The sequence below is a fragment of the Oncorhynchus kisutch genome, linkage group LG9 (assembly GCF_002021735.2).
Source record: "Oncorhynchus kisutch isolate 150728-3 linkage group LG9, Okis_V2, whole genome shotgun sequence".
In the NCBI taxonomy this organism is placed as follows: Eukaryota; Metazoa; Chordata; class Actinopteri; order Salmoniformes; family Salmonidae; genus Oncorhynchus; species Oncorhynchus kisutch.
In genome coordinates, this window is record NC_034182.2 from 39,180,156 (window position 1) to 39,196,762 (window position 16,607).

At 40.0% G+C, this 16,607-nt stretch overlaps 1 protein-coding gene across 1 annotated transcript in view; it reads right to left on the reverse strand.

Annotated features, from left to right (window-relative positions):
- Positions 1–16,607, reverse strand: part of arap2 (ArfGAP with RhoGAP domain, ankyrin repeat and PH domain 2) — a 260,125-nt gene that overhangs the window by 36,818 nt on the left and 206,700 nt on the right. Inside the window, exons 19-23 of the mRNA XM_031831383.1 lie at positions 9,811–9,874; positions 8,861–9,024; positions 8,453–8,665; positions 8,077–8,182; positions 349–496 (exon numbers count right to left, since the gene is read on the reverse strand). Coding sequence (XP_031687243.1) covers positions 349–496; positions 8,077–8,182; positions 8,453–8,665; positions 8,861–9,024; positions 9,811–9,874 — 695 coding nt within the window. The remainder of the gene's footprint in view (positions 1–348; positions 497–8,076; positions 8,183–8,452; positions 8,666–8,860; positions 9,025–9,810; positions 9,875–16,607) is intronic.

Below are 16,607 nucleotides of genomic sequence, written 5' to 3' on the forward strand. Positions count from 1 at the left end.
GCCGAATGTGGAGGTCCTGGGCTGACATGGTTACACGTGGTCTCCGGTTATAAGGCTGGTTAAAATGACGTTGGAGGCGGCTTATGGTAGAAACATTTACAAATTCTCTTGCAACAGCTCTGATGGACATTACTGCAGTCAGCAGGCCAATTACACACTTGTGTAATTGAATTTGAGACATCTGTGGCATTATGTTGTGTGACAAAACTGCACCTTTTAGAGTTGCCTTTTAGAACATGTCTGGGATCTTTTATTTCAGCTCATGAAAACATGGGACCAACACTTTACATGTTGCGTTTATATATTTTTTGGGTCAGTATATATGACAGGTAGAGAGATAAAACTTACCCCAAAAAGTTGTACATAGTTGGCGATGAGGTCTTGGACCACACTGATCTCTGGTGTGGTTTGTCCCTCGGTTTGGAAGAGACAGGAGGAGAACACACAGGCCAAGTCTCTGGTCTGCATCTGGTTGATATGGGAGCACCTCTGGACCCTACACAGTATAGAGATACAGGAGAACACACTGATAAACACGCATGTAGGTGACATAGACTCATACACATATTGTAAGTACAGTACATTAACCCACAAATGCTTAAATACACACAGGAACACACCCAGGAACACACACAGGAACACACCCAGGAACACACACAGGAACACACACAGGAACACACACAGGAACACACACACCCTCGTACAACAACCAAACTATGTACACACTCCCTGGTCAACAGCATGAGCATGTGTGCCGGGAACTAGAGGTAATAACTGTAGGAGATGTTAAACTAGGCCATAGTCCAGGTAATAAGTGTGGGAGATGTTAAACTAGGCCATAATCCAGGTAATAAGTGTGGGAGATGTTAAACTAGGCCATAATCCAGGTAATAAGTGTGGGAGATGTTAAACTAGGCCATAATCCAGGTAATAAATTTGGGAGATGTTAAACTAGGCCATAATCCAGGTAATAAGTGTGGGAGATGTTAAACTAGGCCATAATCCAGGTAATAAATTTGGGAGATGTTAAACTAGGCCATAATCCAGGTAATAAGTGTGGGAGATGTTAAACTAGGCAATAATCCAGGTATTAAGTGTGGGAGATGTTAAACTAGGCAATAATCCAGGTAATAAGTGTGGGAGATGTTAAACTAGGCAATAATCCAGGTAATAAGTGTGGGAGATGTTAAACTAGGCCATAATCCAGGTAATAAGTGTGGGAGATGTTAAACTAGGCAATAATCCAGGTAATAAGTGTGGGAGATGTTAAACTAGGCAATAATCCAGGTAATAAGTGTGGGAGATGTTAAACTAGGCAATAATCCAGGTAATAAGTGTGGGAGATGTTAAACTAGGCCATAATCCAGGTAATAAATTTGGGAGATGTTAAACTAGGCCATAATCCAGGTAATAAGTGTGGGAGATGTTAAACTAGGCAATAATCCAGGTAATAAGTGTGGGAGATGTTAAACTAGGCCATAATCCAGGTAATAAGTGTGGGAGATGTTAAACTAGGCCATAATCCAGGTAATAAGTGTGGGAGATGTTAAACTAGGCCATAATCCAGGTAATAAGTGTGGGAGATGTTAAACTAGGCAATAATCCAGGTAATAAGTGTGGGAGATGTTAAACTAGGCCATAATCCAGGTAATAAGTGTGGGAGATGTTAAACTAGGCCATAATCCAGGTAATAAGTGTGGGAGATGTTAAACTAGGCCATAATCCAGGTAATAAGTGTGGGAGATGTTAAACTGGGCCATAATCCAGGTAATAAATTTGGGAGATGTTAAACTAGGCCATAATCCAGGTAATAAGTGTGGGAGATGTTAAACTAGGCCATAATCCAGGTAATAAGTGTGGGAGATGTTAAACTAGGCCATAATCCAGGTAATAAGTGTGGGAGATGTTAAACTGGGCCATAATCCAGGTAATAAATTTGGGAGATGTTAAACTAGGCCATAATCCAGGTAATAAGTGTGGGAGATGTTAAACTAGGCCATAATCCAGGTAATAAGTGTGGGAGATGTTAAACTAGGCCATAATCCAGGTAATAAGTGTGGGAGATGTTAAACTAGGCCATAATCCAGGTAATAAGTGTGGGAGATGTTAAACTAGGCCATGATCCAGGTAATAAGTGTGGGAGATGTTAAACTAGGCCATAATCCAGGTAATAAGTGTGGGAGATGTTAAACTAGGCCATAATACAGGTAATAAGTGTGGGAGATGTTAAACTAGGCCACAGTTCAAATTCCAGCAAAATCCCCAATTAAGTATTTATTTATTTATTTATTTCATTGCACCTTTATTTTGACAGGGAGACATGCAGAGAACAATGTCTCTTTTAGAAATGATGATGCCTGTACACACATAAAAACACGTCAATATACACTATACACGTCAATATACACTATACACATCAATATACACTATACACATCAATATACACTATACACGTCAATATACACTATACACATCAATATACACTATACACATCAATATACACTATACACGTCAATATACACTATACACATCAATATACACTATATACATCAATATACACTATACACGTCAACATACACTATACACGTCAATATACACTATACACATCAATATACACTATATACATCAATATACACTATACACATCAATATACACTATACACGTCAATATACACTATACACGTCAACATACACTATACACGTCAATATACACTATACACGTCAATATACACTATATACATCAATATACACTATACACATCAATATACACTATACACGTCAATATACACTATACACGTCAATATACACTATACACGTCAATATACACTATACACATCAATATACACTATACACGTCAACATACACTATACACGTCAATATACACTATACACGTCAATATACACTATACACATCAATATACACTATACACGTCAATATACACTATACACGTCAATATACACTATACACATCAACATACACTATACACATACACGGAAATCAAAACACAAGCATGGAAAACAAACACATTTGTCAGTAAAAAAGGTCCTCAATCAGCCTTTTGAATTGCCCTCGAGGCACCACATTGTAGAGAGCCTCGGAGATTACTCCACAAGTAAGGTGCACAAAACCTAAAAGCAGATTGACCTAACTCAGTGGAGACGGAAGAGATATCCAGAGTTAGCCATCCCTCAGACTGGGTCTGGTATCTCGTACATCTGTAGGTTAACAATGAGAAGGTACGGTGGAAATCTTCTCCAAACGATCTGCTCATTACCATAATAGTCAGATTAATAATCCAACCAATAATCCAATCAATACACTGTGGTTGTGGAGCAGAACAGCAGCGCTGTAAGCATCAGTGTGCAAGACCTCATCAGGCCAGACAAGTAGTAGAAGTGAATTATAAGTATTTACAGTATCTAACAGAAGTAGAAATATGATGTATCTACTGTATGTCCATATCTACTTTACTAGAAGGGTGGAATTGGGGTAGAATGTGTTCTAGACTAGTTCTCAGGGGTATTTTATTTTGGAATTAACCCTATCTGGTAAACCATGGGACATGAGAGTCTGCGAAAAAAAAAAAACATCTACATGAACCATTTTTATTTTTTAACTGTAGTGGGTTATGGGTAAATGAAGTGACTTCTGCAGAGCAAGGGATTGTGGGTTAGAAGTGTCAATAAGGACAGGTGGCATCGCTATGCCGGTGTGCCCAAGTCTGTGTTGTTGTCTCACTTACCACCCACACACAGTTCTCTCTCTCTGTGTGTGTGTGTGTGTGTGTGTGTGTGTGTGTGTGTGTGTGTGTGTGTGTGTGTGTGTGTGTGTGTGTGTGTGTGTGTGTGTCATGTAACTGTCTTTTACTCCACCACATAATGGCGTATGGAATTCAGACTATATATATATTATGATATTCAGACTATATTTTATTTGTTTATTTTTTATTTCACCTTTATTTAACCAGGTAGGCTAGTTGAGAACACCTTTATTTAACCAGGTAGGCTAGTTGAGAACACCTTTATTTAACCAGGTAGGCTAGTTGAGAACACCTTTATTTAACCAGGTAGGCCAGTTGAGAACACCTTTATTTAACCAGGTAGGCTAGTTGAGAACACCTTTATTTAACCAGGTAGGCTAGTTGAGAACACCTTTATTTAACCAGGTAGGCTAGTTGAGAACACCTTTATTTAACCAGGTAGGCTAGTTGAGAACACCTTTATTTAACCAGGTAGGCTAGTTGAGAACACCTTTATTTAACCAGGTAGGCTAGTTGAGAACACCTTTATTTAACCAGGTAGGCTAGTTGAGAACACCTTTATTTAACCAGGTAGGCTAGTTGAGAACACCTTTATTTAACCAGGTAGGCTAGTTGAGAACAAGTTCTCATTTGCAACTGCGACCTGGCCAAGATAAAGCATAGCAGTGTGAACAGACAACACAGAGTTACACATGGAGTAAACAATTAACAAGTCAATAACACAGTAGAGAAGAAAAAGGGGAGTCTATATACATTGTGTGCAAAAGGCATGAGGAGGTAGGCAAATAATTACAATTTTGCAGATTAACACTGGAGTGATAAATGATCAGATGGTCATGTACAGGTAGAGATATTGGTGTGCAAAAGAGCAGAAAAGTAAATAAATAAAAACAGTATGGGGATGAGGTAGGTAAAAATGGGTGGGCTATTTACTGATAGACTATGTACAGCTGCAGCGATCAGTTAGCTGCTCAGATAGTAGATGTTTGAAGTTGGTGAGGGAGATAAAAGTCTCCAACTTCAGCGATTTTTGCAATTCGTTCCAGTCACAGGCAGAGAACTGGAACGAAAGGCAGCCAAATGAGGTGTTGGCTTTAGGGAGGATCAGTGAGATACACCTGCTGGAGCGTGTGCTACGGATGGGTGTTGCCATCGTGACCAGTGAACTGAGATAAGGCGGAGCTTTACCTAGCATGGACTTGTAGATGACCTGGAGCCAGTGGGTCTGGCGACGAATATGTAGTGAGACCCACTGATATACAGTATATATATACATATATTACAACATTCAGACATATATATATATATATATATATATATATATAGTCTGAAGATCATAATATATATATATACACAGCTGAAGTTGGAAGTTTACATACACCTTAGCCAGATACATTTAAACTCAGTTTTCACAATTCCTGACATTTAATCCTAGTAAGAATTCCCTGTCTTAGGTCAGTTAGGATCGCCACTTTATTTAAGAATATGAAATATCAGAATAATAGTTGAGATAATGATTTATTTCAGCTTTTATTTCTTTCATCACATTCCCAGTTGGTCAGAAGTTTACATACTGTCACGCCCTGGTCAAAGTATTTTGTGTTTTTCTTTATGTATTTGGTCAGGCCAGTTTTTGTATTGTGGTGTGTTTTGTCTTGGGGTTTTGGTTTGTATATATTTGGGATTGTAGCTTAGTGGGTTATCTAGCAAAGTCTATGGCTGTCTGGAGTGGTTCTCAATCAGAGGCAGGTGCTTATCGTTGTCTCTGATTGGGAACCATATTTAGGCAGCCATATTCTTTGAGTTTGTCGTGGGTGATTGTCCTTAGTGTCTTTGTTCCTGTCGCATTGTTAGTTGACACAAGTATAGGCTGTTTCGGTTTTCATTACGTTTATTGTTTTGTAGTGTTTAGTGTTTATTCATTGTTACGTTTGTTTGAATAAATATGGATCGCAATCGACACGCTGCAGTTTGGTCCGACTCTCCTTCATCACAACTAGAAAGCCGTAACACATACACTCAATTAGTATTTGGTAGCATTGCCTTTAAATTGTTTAACTTGGGTAAAACGTTTCAGGTAGCCTCCCACACGTTTTGCACAATAACTTGGGTGAATTGTGGCCCATTCCTCCTGACAGAGCTGGTGTAACTGAGTCAGGTTCGTAGGCCTCCTTGCTCGCACACACGCTTTTTTTAGTTCTGTCCACACATTTTCTATAGGATTGAGGTCAGGACGTTGTGATGGCCACTCCAATACCTTGACTTTGTTGTCCTTAAGCCATTTTGCCACAACTTTGGAAGTATGCTTGGGGTCATTGTTAATTTGGAAGGCCCATTTGCAACCAAGCTTTAACTTCCTGACTGATGTCTTGAGATGTTGCTTCAATATAACCACATAATTTTCCACCCTCATGATGCCATCTATTTTGTGAAGTGCACCAGACCCTCCTGCAGCAAAGCACCCCCACAACATGATGGGAAGGTGCTTATTTTCCACCATAATTTGCAAATAAATAAATAAAGCCCTTCAGTTGAAATTGAATTGAACAAGTAACCCAAAAGTAAACAAGTCACATACAGTGGGGCAAAAAAGTATTTAGTCAGCCACCAATTGTGCAAATACTTATTTTCCATCATAATTTGCAAATAAATTCATATGAAATCCTACAATGTGATTTTCTGGATTTTTCTCATTTTGTCTGTCATAGCTGAAGTGTACCTATGATGAAAATTACAGGCCTCTCTCATCTTTTTAAGTGGGAGAACTTGCACAATTGGTGGCTGACTAAATACTTTTTTGCCCCACTGTATATCTGTCACGTTCGTCATAACGAGGAGACAAAGGCTCAGTGTGAGATGAATAAATTCTTTCTTTTTTTTAAAACGAAGAACACAAAACAAACTAACAAAAATAACAAAATGAACGTGACGCTATAAACACGAGTGCTGACAGGCAACTACACATTGACAATAACCCACAAAACCAAAATGGCAACCTAAATAGGATCCCCAATCAGAGACAACGATAAACAGCTGTCTCTGATTGGGAACCAATTCAGGCCACCATAGACCTACATATACCTAGACATACTAAACCCCATAGATGTACAAAAAACCTAGACAGGACAAAAAACACCCAAACAATAAAAAAACTAAACCAACCACCCTTGTCACACCCTGACCTAACCAAAATAAAAAAGAAAAAGAAAATAAGATCAGGGCGTGACAATATCATGATATTCCGACTATGCAAAGCGGAGTGTGAAAAGCAGTCATCAAGGCAAAGGGTGGCTACTTTGAAAAATTGAAATATAAAATATATTTAGATTTAAAAAAAAATAAAAACTTTCTTGGTTACTACATGATTCCATATGTGTTATTTCATAGTTTTGATGTCATCACTCTTATTCTACAATGTGGAAAATAGTAAAAATAAATAATAACCCTTGAATGAGTAGCTGTGTCCAAACTTTTGACTGGTAGTGTATACATTATGATGATCAGGATATATATTCTGAGGTTACAAAACATTAAGAACACCTGCTCTTTCTATGACATACTGACCGGGTGAATCCAGGTGAAAGCTATAATCCCTTATTGATGTCACTTGTTTAATCCACTTCAAATCAGTGTAGACAAAGGGGAGGAGACAGGTTAAAGAAGGCTTTTTAAACCTTGAGACAATTGAGACATGGATTGTGTATTTAGAGGGTGATTGGGCAAAACAAAATATTTAAGTGCCTTTGAACGAGGTATGTTTCCCGTGTGTATCAAGAACGGTCCACCACCCAAAGGACATCCAAACAACTTGACACAACTGTGGCAAGCATTGCAGTCAATATGGGCCAGCATCCCTGTGGAACGCTTTCAACACCTTGTTGTCCATGCCCCGACGTATTGAGGCCGTTCTGAGTGTAAAAGGGGGCGCAACTCAAAATTAGGAAGGTGTTTCTTATGTTTTGTACACTCAGAGTATAGTATAATATTCAGGCTCTCCTTTTCAGACAAACTACTTGACCTACATGTTCGTAAGTGCTTGTTATAGTGAAATACTCGTCTGAAAATGTGTCTACAGTGCATTACAGTGAAAGGAACAGTGACATGATGAGTGTAGGGTAGCTTTGACCGGAGGATTTTTGCAGTTTGTGTCTGTGTGTGTGCGTGTGTGTGTTTGTGTGTGTGTGTATATGTATGTGTGTCTGTGTGTGTGTGTATGTGTGTTTGTGTGTGTCTGTGTGTGTGTGTTTGTCCGTGTGTGTGTGTGTGTCTGTGTGTGTGTGTGTGTGTGTCTGTGTGTGTGTGTGTGTACAGCCTCACCTGTAGAGGTGTTGCAGCAGAGCAGTCAGGGTGGATCTGTTGATCTTGGGAAGACTCTGGATAAATCTAGAGTACTTCTCTACTCTCCTTTTCTCATCCTCCTCATCTTCACTCAGCAAAGAAAGGAGGCCATTGATTAAAACAAAAGATCCATAAATATAAATACAGCTACAATAACACAATTATTTAGTTAATGTTCAAACAAGTTGGCCATAATTAATGAATTAAAATTTATTAAATCAAAATTAATTAATACATTTTGGAGATGATACACTGACCCAATGCAAATGACCCGTAATGACCCAAATGGTATATACATATGCATCATTTCTACATCAATATTAAACAATCAAAGGTAATCTGTGCCTCTACATACCTAGTGCAGACACCCAGTAGGGGTAGAGCTCCTTGGTCAGCAAGGCGTCCTCGGCCTGGGACAGAAAGGTCTTCAGGGTGTCAGCGACGTCCTCCAGCTGGTGCTCCAGGACATGGAGCTTCACGTTGCGGGCGTCCTGCCTGAAGGCCCCCAGGAGTAGGGATACACGGCCCGGGTCCCCACTAACGCTGTAGATCCCCTGATGACACAGACCTAGAGGAGTGGGAGAAAAGGTAGGGGAAGGAGGAAGGGAGAGGGAGTGAGAGAGAGAGACAGCATGAAAACAAGTCCTCAAACCCTCATGTATTCAGCCAGCAGCATACCACCCTGCATCCAACTGCTGGCTTGCCTCTGAAGCTAAGTAGGGTCAGTCCTGCTCAGTCCCTGAATGGGAGACCAGATGCTCACCGTACTGGGTGACAAAAGCTATGCAGCTGTCCACAACGATGGGGACGCCCTTTTTACTCAGCTGCTGGTTGCTTAGAGCCCTGCCGTCCGTACCAGAGGCCAATTTGATCGCAGCGTGCCACAGCGCAAAGTCCACTTTGTTGAAACCATGGATGTACACAGTTCTGTACGAAAGCAGAAAAAAGTCAGACAAACTAAAAATGTCTCAGAGATACCATACAGCATTTTTAGGAAAATAGACACTGACAGATGTCTAATAACCTACTATTTATCAAACACAAACATTGCAGTGTTTCCCCTACGATTTTTTTCAGCAGAGGTAGCAAAGTTAGTGGGCGTGGCTAATGGCGCAGTCTCCGGACCCAACATTTTGAGGCCCTCCTCTTGGATGCAGAGAGAACATTTTGCTGTTTAAAAGCTGATTTCATGCAATTTTAAATGTTTTGCCATGGGGCGGAGAGAAAATGTTTGTTTTAAAGCTAGTTTCATGCAATGATACACATTCTGTCATGGGGCCAAGAGAAAGAAAATCTATTTTTAAAGTTACTTTCATGCAATTCTACACAGCAAAAATGAGCAGTTTTAAACCTTATTTGACACATTTGCCATGCTATTATGCTTAGTGACCCAGACAACCAACGTGGACCTCATGTCATGACATTTTAGGAATTTAGATTCTCCCTGACTGTCAAGATTTTATTCTGGTGTTTGTTAGTTCTCAATGATCTAATTAAAAAATACTCCATTATCTTGTCTACACACTTTAAATATGCTTTTAGTAGTTTAAATTCACACTAAAAATATACTGTATATATATTTATTTTTGTCATATTTTTTAAACATTGCTAAATGAATATAGGGAAAACACTGCAATGGAAAATACACACATCAGAACACAGTGTCAAACCTGCAAAGCAGCCTGGAATCAAACAAACCACAGATACACATACCTTCCACCCTCCACCATCAAGAGCACTTGGATCCTCTCCTCACCTTCTACATGTGTGGAAACAGCTGAGAAAAGAGAACAACGCTGAAACAACGCTGACACAACGCTGAAACAACTCTGAAACAACTCTGAAACAACGCTGAAACAACGACCATAGCTACACTGCACGTATAGCGTATTCCTCGCTATATGGGAGGGAAAGTGTTCCTTCTAGAAGTAAACAAAGCTACACACCAGATGTGTAGCTTTGCAGATCTGCTCGGACAACAGAAAACAGGGGGAACGAGACAGAAAGAGAGGAAATCTAAGCGAGTGATTGTGGCGGCTACCATAAATGCTTAGAGTAAGTAACATTTTCCTGTTGCTGTGTAGCCGACACTACTGTATGCATTTGGTCGTTGTCTTATTGATGTACCTGCGTGAGGTTCACTCAGTAGGGGGAACTGGGGCTTGAAGCCTAGGTGTCACTGGTTGTCAGCCGTTACAATGTGTTGGCCTGGGTGGTGCCAAATCAGATCGCACTGGTTTGTATTATTCTACACACCCCTACCCCCTTCTCCATACACCTTCCTCCTCCACACACACACACACACACACACACACACACACACACACACACACACACACACAGTACACAGCACAACTTGGATGTCCTACTACATGCCAATTACTTTCGCACCTATGAATCTCCTTCTCTTCTATTTATTCAGTTTCACATTGGCCACAAGCTACACTATATTTTTGAACAATCCGATCTGCTTTACTGTCAAGCATTGTAAGAAGATCATATAAATCCACAGGTAACGCTTAAAACATTTACAATGACGTCATTAAGCATTCAGCTTTCATCCAGGGCGCCTTACAGGAGCATTTAGGGTTAAGTGCCTTGCTCGAGGGCACATCGACAGATTTTTCACCTAGTCGGCTCGGGGATTTGAAGCAGCGACATTTTGGTTACTGGACCAACGCTCTTAACCGCTAGGCTACAAACTCTCAATAATATATGGAGGTAAACAGGCAAAACAATTAATCTCCACACACTCTCTGGTGGCAAATTATGTGCTGATGTTGTGTTTGGCAGAGTTTCAAGGGCAAGGAATTTAGCTCTGTTTCCAGCAACCTGCGGTAAAAATCAACAACCCAGACGCTTCAGAGATTGTTATTGACCTGAGAAGACTTTATTTAATAAAACAGTGTTATCAGGTAAATGCAACAAACACATCAAAATCCCTTTATCCACCTCTCGGCTCTCGCTGAGGAAATGTTATTATATTTTATGCTTCTGGGATAAGGTAGCTAACTCTGCGGCCTTGTAGCTCTGTAATTAGTATTGGGATTCAAGCCTGTAAAAAAAAAAAAGTGCTTGATATACTTAGCTTCTTCATTCTTCTGAGAAGAAAAATAAAATGTTTTAAGGTAACAACAGTCCACATTATCACACAGCAATGATGTGTATTAAAGGCCTGGAAATCAACTGTGACCTCGCTTACAAGACGATGTGAATTATTCTATTATTTTCCAATATGTGCTGTGTGGTAGAGAGAGAGAGAGAGAGAGAGAGAGAGAGAGAGTAGCATAGTTTTGGTTTTGCTAATGGGTATCATTGGAGTGATTCTATCTTTGATGAATCAGGGGCTGGTACTCATGCAAAAAAGCCTGGTTCATTCCAATTTCCCTTGCACTAGTTGTTTAATTTCCTTGTTGGCCAGTGACAATTTTGGAAGAATAAAACACAGTTTTACAAACTACACCCCTGTCACTAATACTGAATCAAATATGTTGATGCTGTACTTATCTTGTTCTGAAACAACCAATCAAAACGAATCTTTTGACCATTGGGTACAATAATATGCAAGTTGTGTAGACGCTTTTCTACGAAAACCAATAGTCCAAACCTCATGTCTCTGTCATAATCCGTTCATAAGTTATTGGTGTTTTTACCCTTGTAGGATGGCCAAAATTGGGTGACTAAATCAACGTAGGCAAGAGTTTAAAAGTGGAAAATAATTGTTTTTTAAATAAATGTGGAAAATAGCATTGAGTCAGCTAGGCTGGTTGCTGTGTGAGTAAGGCTAATTGACAGGCTGTTGAACTCGTCATATTTCTTCTCGAATCCGTAGGACATAAAACAATATAGAGGTAAGATAGATATCGATTTTGAGGCACGACATGTAGTATTTTCATATTTTAGTATATGCTTTTCATATTAATATGAAATGAGTATTCTTCTTCAAATGCTTCTCATAATAACAAGCTTATCTCTGTGAAATGTCAACGGAGAGTACCACAAGCTTTAATTATCAAAGCCTTTTACACGTAATTCAGCTCGTTTCACGCTAATTTACAGTTTTTTGCGACTCGCAGAAACATCTTTGCAGATAACCACCACACCGTGTCAACCCTCAGAAGTTGCAGCGAGACAGTGGCACCGCTTCTTGTCAACAGAGCTCCTTGCTTAGTATGGGATGTATAAAGTAACAAAAGCGGACTTTTTGAATTTAATGTTGACGATATGTTAGAGAAAGACTCCACTGAACAATTCAGAACATGAAGAATCATATTTGCCTTGGTAAAAATACTTTTTTTTTTACAACATAAAGAAGTGAAATTTCATCACCAAAGCGCTTTTTCAACCACTCTGGGCAGAGTGAATAAACATCTTGCAATACGGGATGGACACTGAGATCAGAACACTCTGGGCAGAGTGAATAAACATCTTGCAATACGGGATGGACACTGAGATCAGAACACTCTGGGCAGAGTGAAAAAACATCTTGCAATACGGGATGGACACTGAGATCAGAACACTATGGCAACTTAACTCTAACTATGCAATACGGGATGGACACTGAGATCCGAACACTATGCCAACTTAACTCTAACTATGCAATACGGGATGGACACTGAGATCCGAACACTATGGCAACTTAACTCTAACTATGCAATACGGGATGGACACTGAGATCAGAACACTATGGCAACTTAACTCTAACTATGCAATACGGGATGGACACTGAGATCAGAACACTATGGCAACTTAACTCTAACTATGCAATACGGGATGACACTGAGATCAGAACACTATGGCAACTTAACTCTAACTATGCAATACGAGATGGACACTGAGATCAGAACACTATGGCAACTTAACTCTAACTATGCAATACGGGATGGACACTGAGATCAGAACACTATGGCAACTTAACTCTAACTATGCAATACGGGATGGACACTGAGATCAGAACACTATGGCAACTTAACTCTAACTATGCAATACGGGATGACACTGAGATCAGAACACTATGGCAACTTAACTCTAACTATGCAATATGAGATGGACACTGAGATCAGAACACTATGGCAACTTAACTCTAACTATGCAATACGAGATGGACACTGAGATCAGAACACTCTGGGCAGAGTGAATAAACATCTTGCAATACGGGATGGACACTGAGATCAGAACACTCTGGGCAGAGTGAATAAACATCTTGCAATATGGGATGGACACTGAGATCAGAACACTATGGCAACTTAACTCTAACTATGCAATACGGGATGGACACTGAGATCCGAACACTATGGCAACTTAACTCTAACTATGCAATACGGGATGGACACTGAGATCAGAACACTATGGCAACTTAACTCTAACTATGCAATACGGGATGGACACTGAGATCAGAACACTATGGCAACTTAACTCTAACTATGCAATACGGGATGACACTGAGATCAGAACACTATGGCAACTTAACTCTAACTATGCAATACGAGATGGACACTGAGATCAGAACACTATGGCAACTTAACTCTAACTATGCAATACGGGATGGACACTGAGATCAGAACACTATGGCAACTTAACTCTAACTATGCAATACGGGATGGACACTGAGATCAGAACACTATGGCAACTTAACTCTAACTATGCAATACGGGATGACACTGAGATCAGAACACTATGGCAACTTAACTCTAACTATGCAATACGAGATGGACACTGAGATCAGAACACTATGGCAACTTAACTCTAACTATGCAATACGAGATGGACACTGAGATCAGAACACTCTGGGCAGAGTGAATAAACATCTTGCAATACGGGATGGACACTGAGATCAGAACACTCTGGGCAGAGTGAATAAACATCTTGCAATATGGGATGGACACTGAGATCAGAACACTATGGCAACTTAACTAACTATGCAATACGGGATGGACACTGAGATCAGAACACTATGGCAACTTAACTCTAACTATGCAATACGGGATGGACACTGAGATCAGAACACTATGGCAACTTAACTCTAACTATGCAATACGAGATGGACACTGAGATCAGAACACTATGGCAACTTAACTCTAACTATGCAATACGAGATGGACACTGAGATCAGAACACTATGGCAACTTAACTCTAACTATGCAGTACGAGATGGACACTGAGATCAGAACACTATGGCAACTTAACTCTAACTATGCAATACGAGATGGACACTGAGATCAGAACACTATGGCAACTTAACTCTAACTATGCAATACGGGATGGACACTGAGATCAGAACACTATGGCAACTTAACTCTAACTATGCAATACGGGATGGACACTGAGATCAGAACACTATGGCAACTTAACTCTAACTATGCAATACGAGATGGACACTGAGATCAGAACACTATGGCAACTTAACTCTAACTATGCAATACGAGATGGACACTGAGATCAGAACACTATGGCAACTTAACTCTAACTATGCAATACGAGATGGACACTGAGATCAGAACACTATGGCAACTTAAGTAGATCATCAGTTTCATTAATCACTTTATTGTATTCTCTCTCATGTAGAAAATAGTAAAAAAAAAAGAAAAACCCTTGAATGAGTACTGTAGGTGTATCCAAACTATTGACTGGTACTATGTACAGTAGTGTGGGGTCCTAAATTATTGACACATTATTGACCCTTGGTAAAAAACAAATTCCATTCTTTTACTTTCAGGTGTGTGTATTGTTGTGAATTGTTAGATACTACTGCACTGTTGGAGCTAGGAACACAAGCATTTCTCTACACCGGCAATAACATCTGCTAAATATGTGTATGTGACCAATACAATTTGATATGAGTTTGATTTGTGGAAGAGATTACTACCCTATTTTTTTTACCCAAGACATGCTAACCTCCCCTGTTATTGGTAATGGTGAGAGGTTAGCGTGTCATGGGGGTATGATATTACATGCTAACCTCCCCTGTTATTGGTAATGGTGAGAGGTTAGCGTGTCATGGGGGTATGATATTACATGCTAACCTCCCCTGTTATTGGTAATGGTGAGAGGTTAGCATGTCATGGGGGTATGATATTACATGCTAACCTCCCCTGTTATTGGTAATGGTGAGAGGTTAGCGTGTCATGGGGGTATGATATTACATGCTAACCTCCCCTGTTATTGGTAATGGTGAGAGGTTAGCGTGTCATGGGGGTATGATATTACATGCTAACCTCCCCTGTTATTGGTAATGGTGAGAGGTTAGCATGTCTTGGGGCCATGATGCTAACCTCCCCTGTTATTGGTAATGGTGAGAGGTTAGCGTATCATGGGGGTATGATCGTTGACCCTCTGTAACTTTCACACTCATTATTATAATTAAATCATTCAGGATAATTTGTAACCATGGTAGCATCCGCATAAATCCACATACGTGTTTGGAAACACATTTATTTCTTATTTACAATAAAAGTGACTGAAATGACACGATACATTATTCCCCATTCATTTCTATTGGTCACAAAATAATCTGAAATACAACTAATACAAACAGCAAATGCATCCAACAGTTTGTAGAGTCACCAGCTTGATGTAGTCATTGCGTGCTGTGAATATGGCACCAAATACTACACTTTTAACTACTTTATCTATAGGAATCTTTAGGGGTGTCAATAATTTTGATGCCCACCTTTTTGAGAAAAAAATATATATAAATCTATTTCTCTGAGCAATTGTATTACTATAAAATAATATAATTTTATTTGGATTTCGTTTCTACAGTATACTGTAGCTCGGTGTTTGAATTATTTTTTGTTTACAGTCATTATTGCTCATCTTTATCAAGGGTGTCAATAATTTAACCCCACTATACATATTATAAATGACTCCAAACTGGAGCCAGAGTGACATTTCTAAAGCAGTACAGCTGGTTAGTTGTCTAGTGAACATCCCAATGCCTCTAAACTGTCAAACAAATGTCTGATCTTTCTGTGGTACACTGCGGCAACCCTCCTGGTTGTGGTTTCACAGTGTTACTAATGGGTGCGAAGTCTATGTCACAGGATGGGGTTCCTTACATTCAACTCAGATTCCAAAGCGTTTCTCCCCGTAAGAGAACACAGAGATCCCCTCTGGTACCTCTGAGGCTTCCCGTCTGTGACAAACATGGATTTCAGGGTTCCCGGGAGAATCAGGAAAGCTATGGCAGCTCCCAGCGCCCTAATCCCACCCCAGGTAAGAGGAGGGGTAGCGGGAAAGCAGCGACGTTCCGATTGGATCTACAGTAAGCCTTAAACGGATTAAAGAGACTAATTGATTGATTTATTTTCCTGCCCATACACATCATTCTGCTGCAATCAATTGACCTTTTGCAAGTCTCGTTGGCTGCCAACTCCGTGTGAACTTCTCGCCGACATGGCTGACATACCCACTGGGCAACTTCTTCGCTCTCCGCTGAGTACTTATAAAGACGACTGTAGTGTGGCGACTATCTCTCAGAAGTAGGAGGGCTCACGCTTTCCACCGTAGCG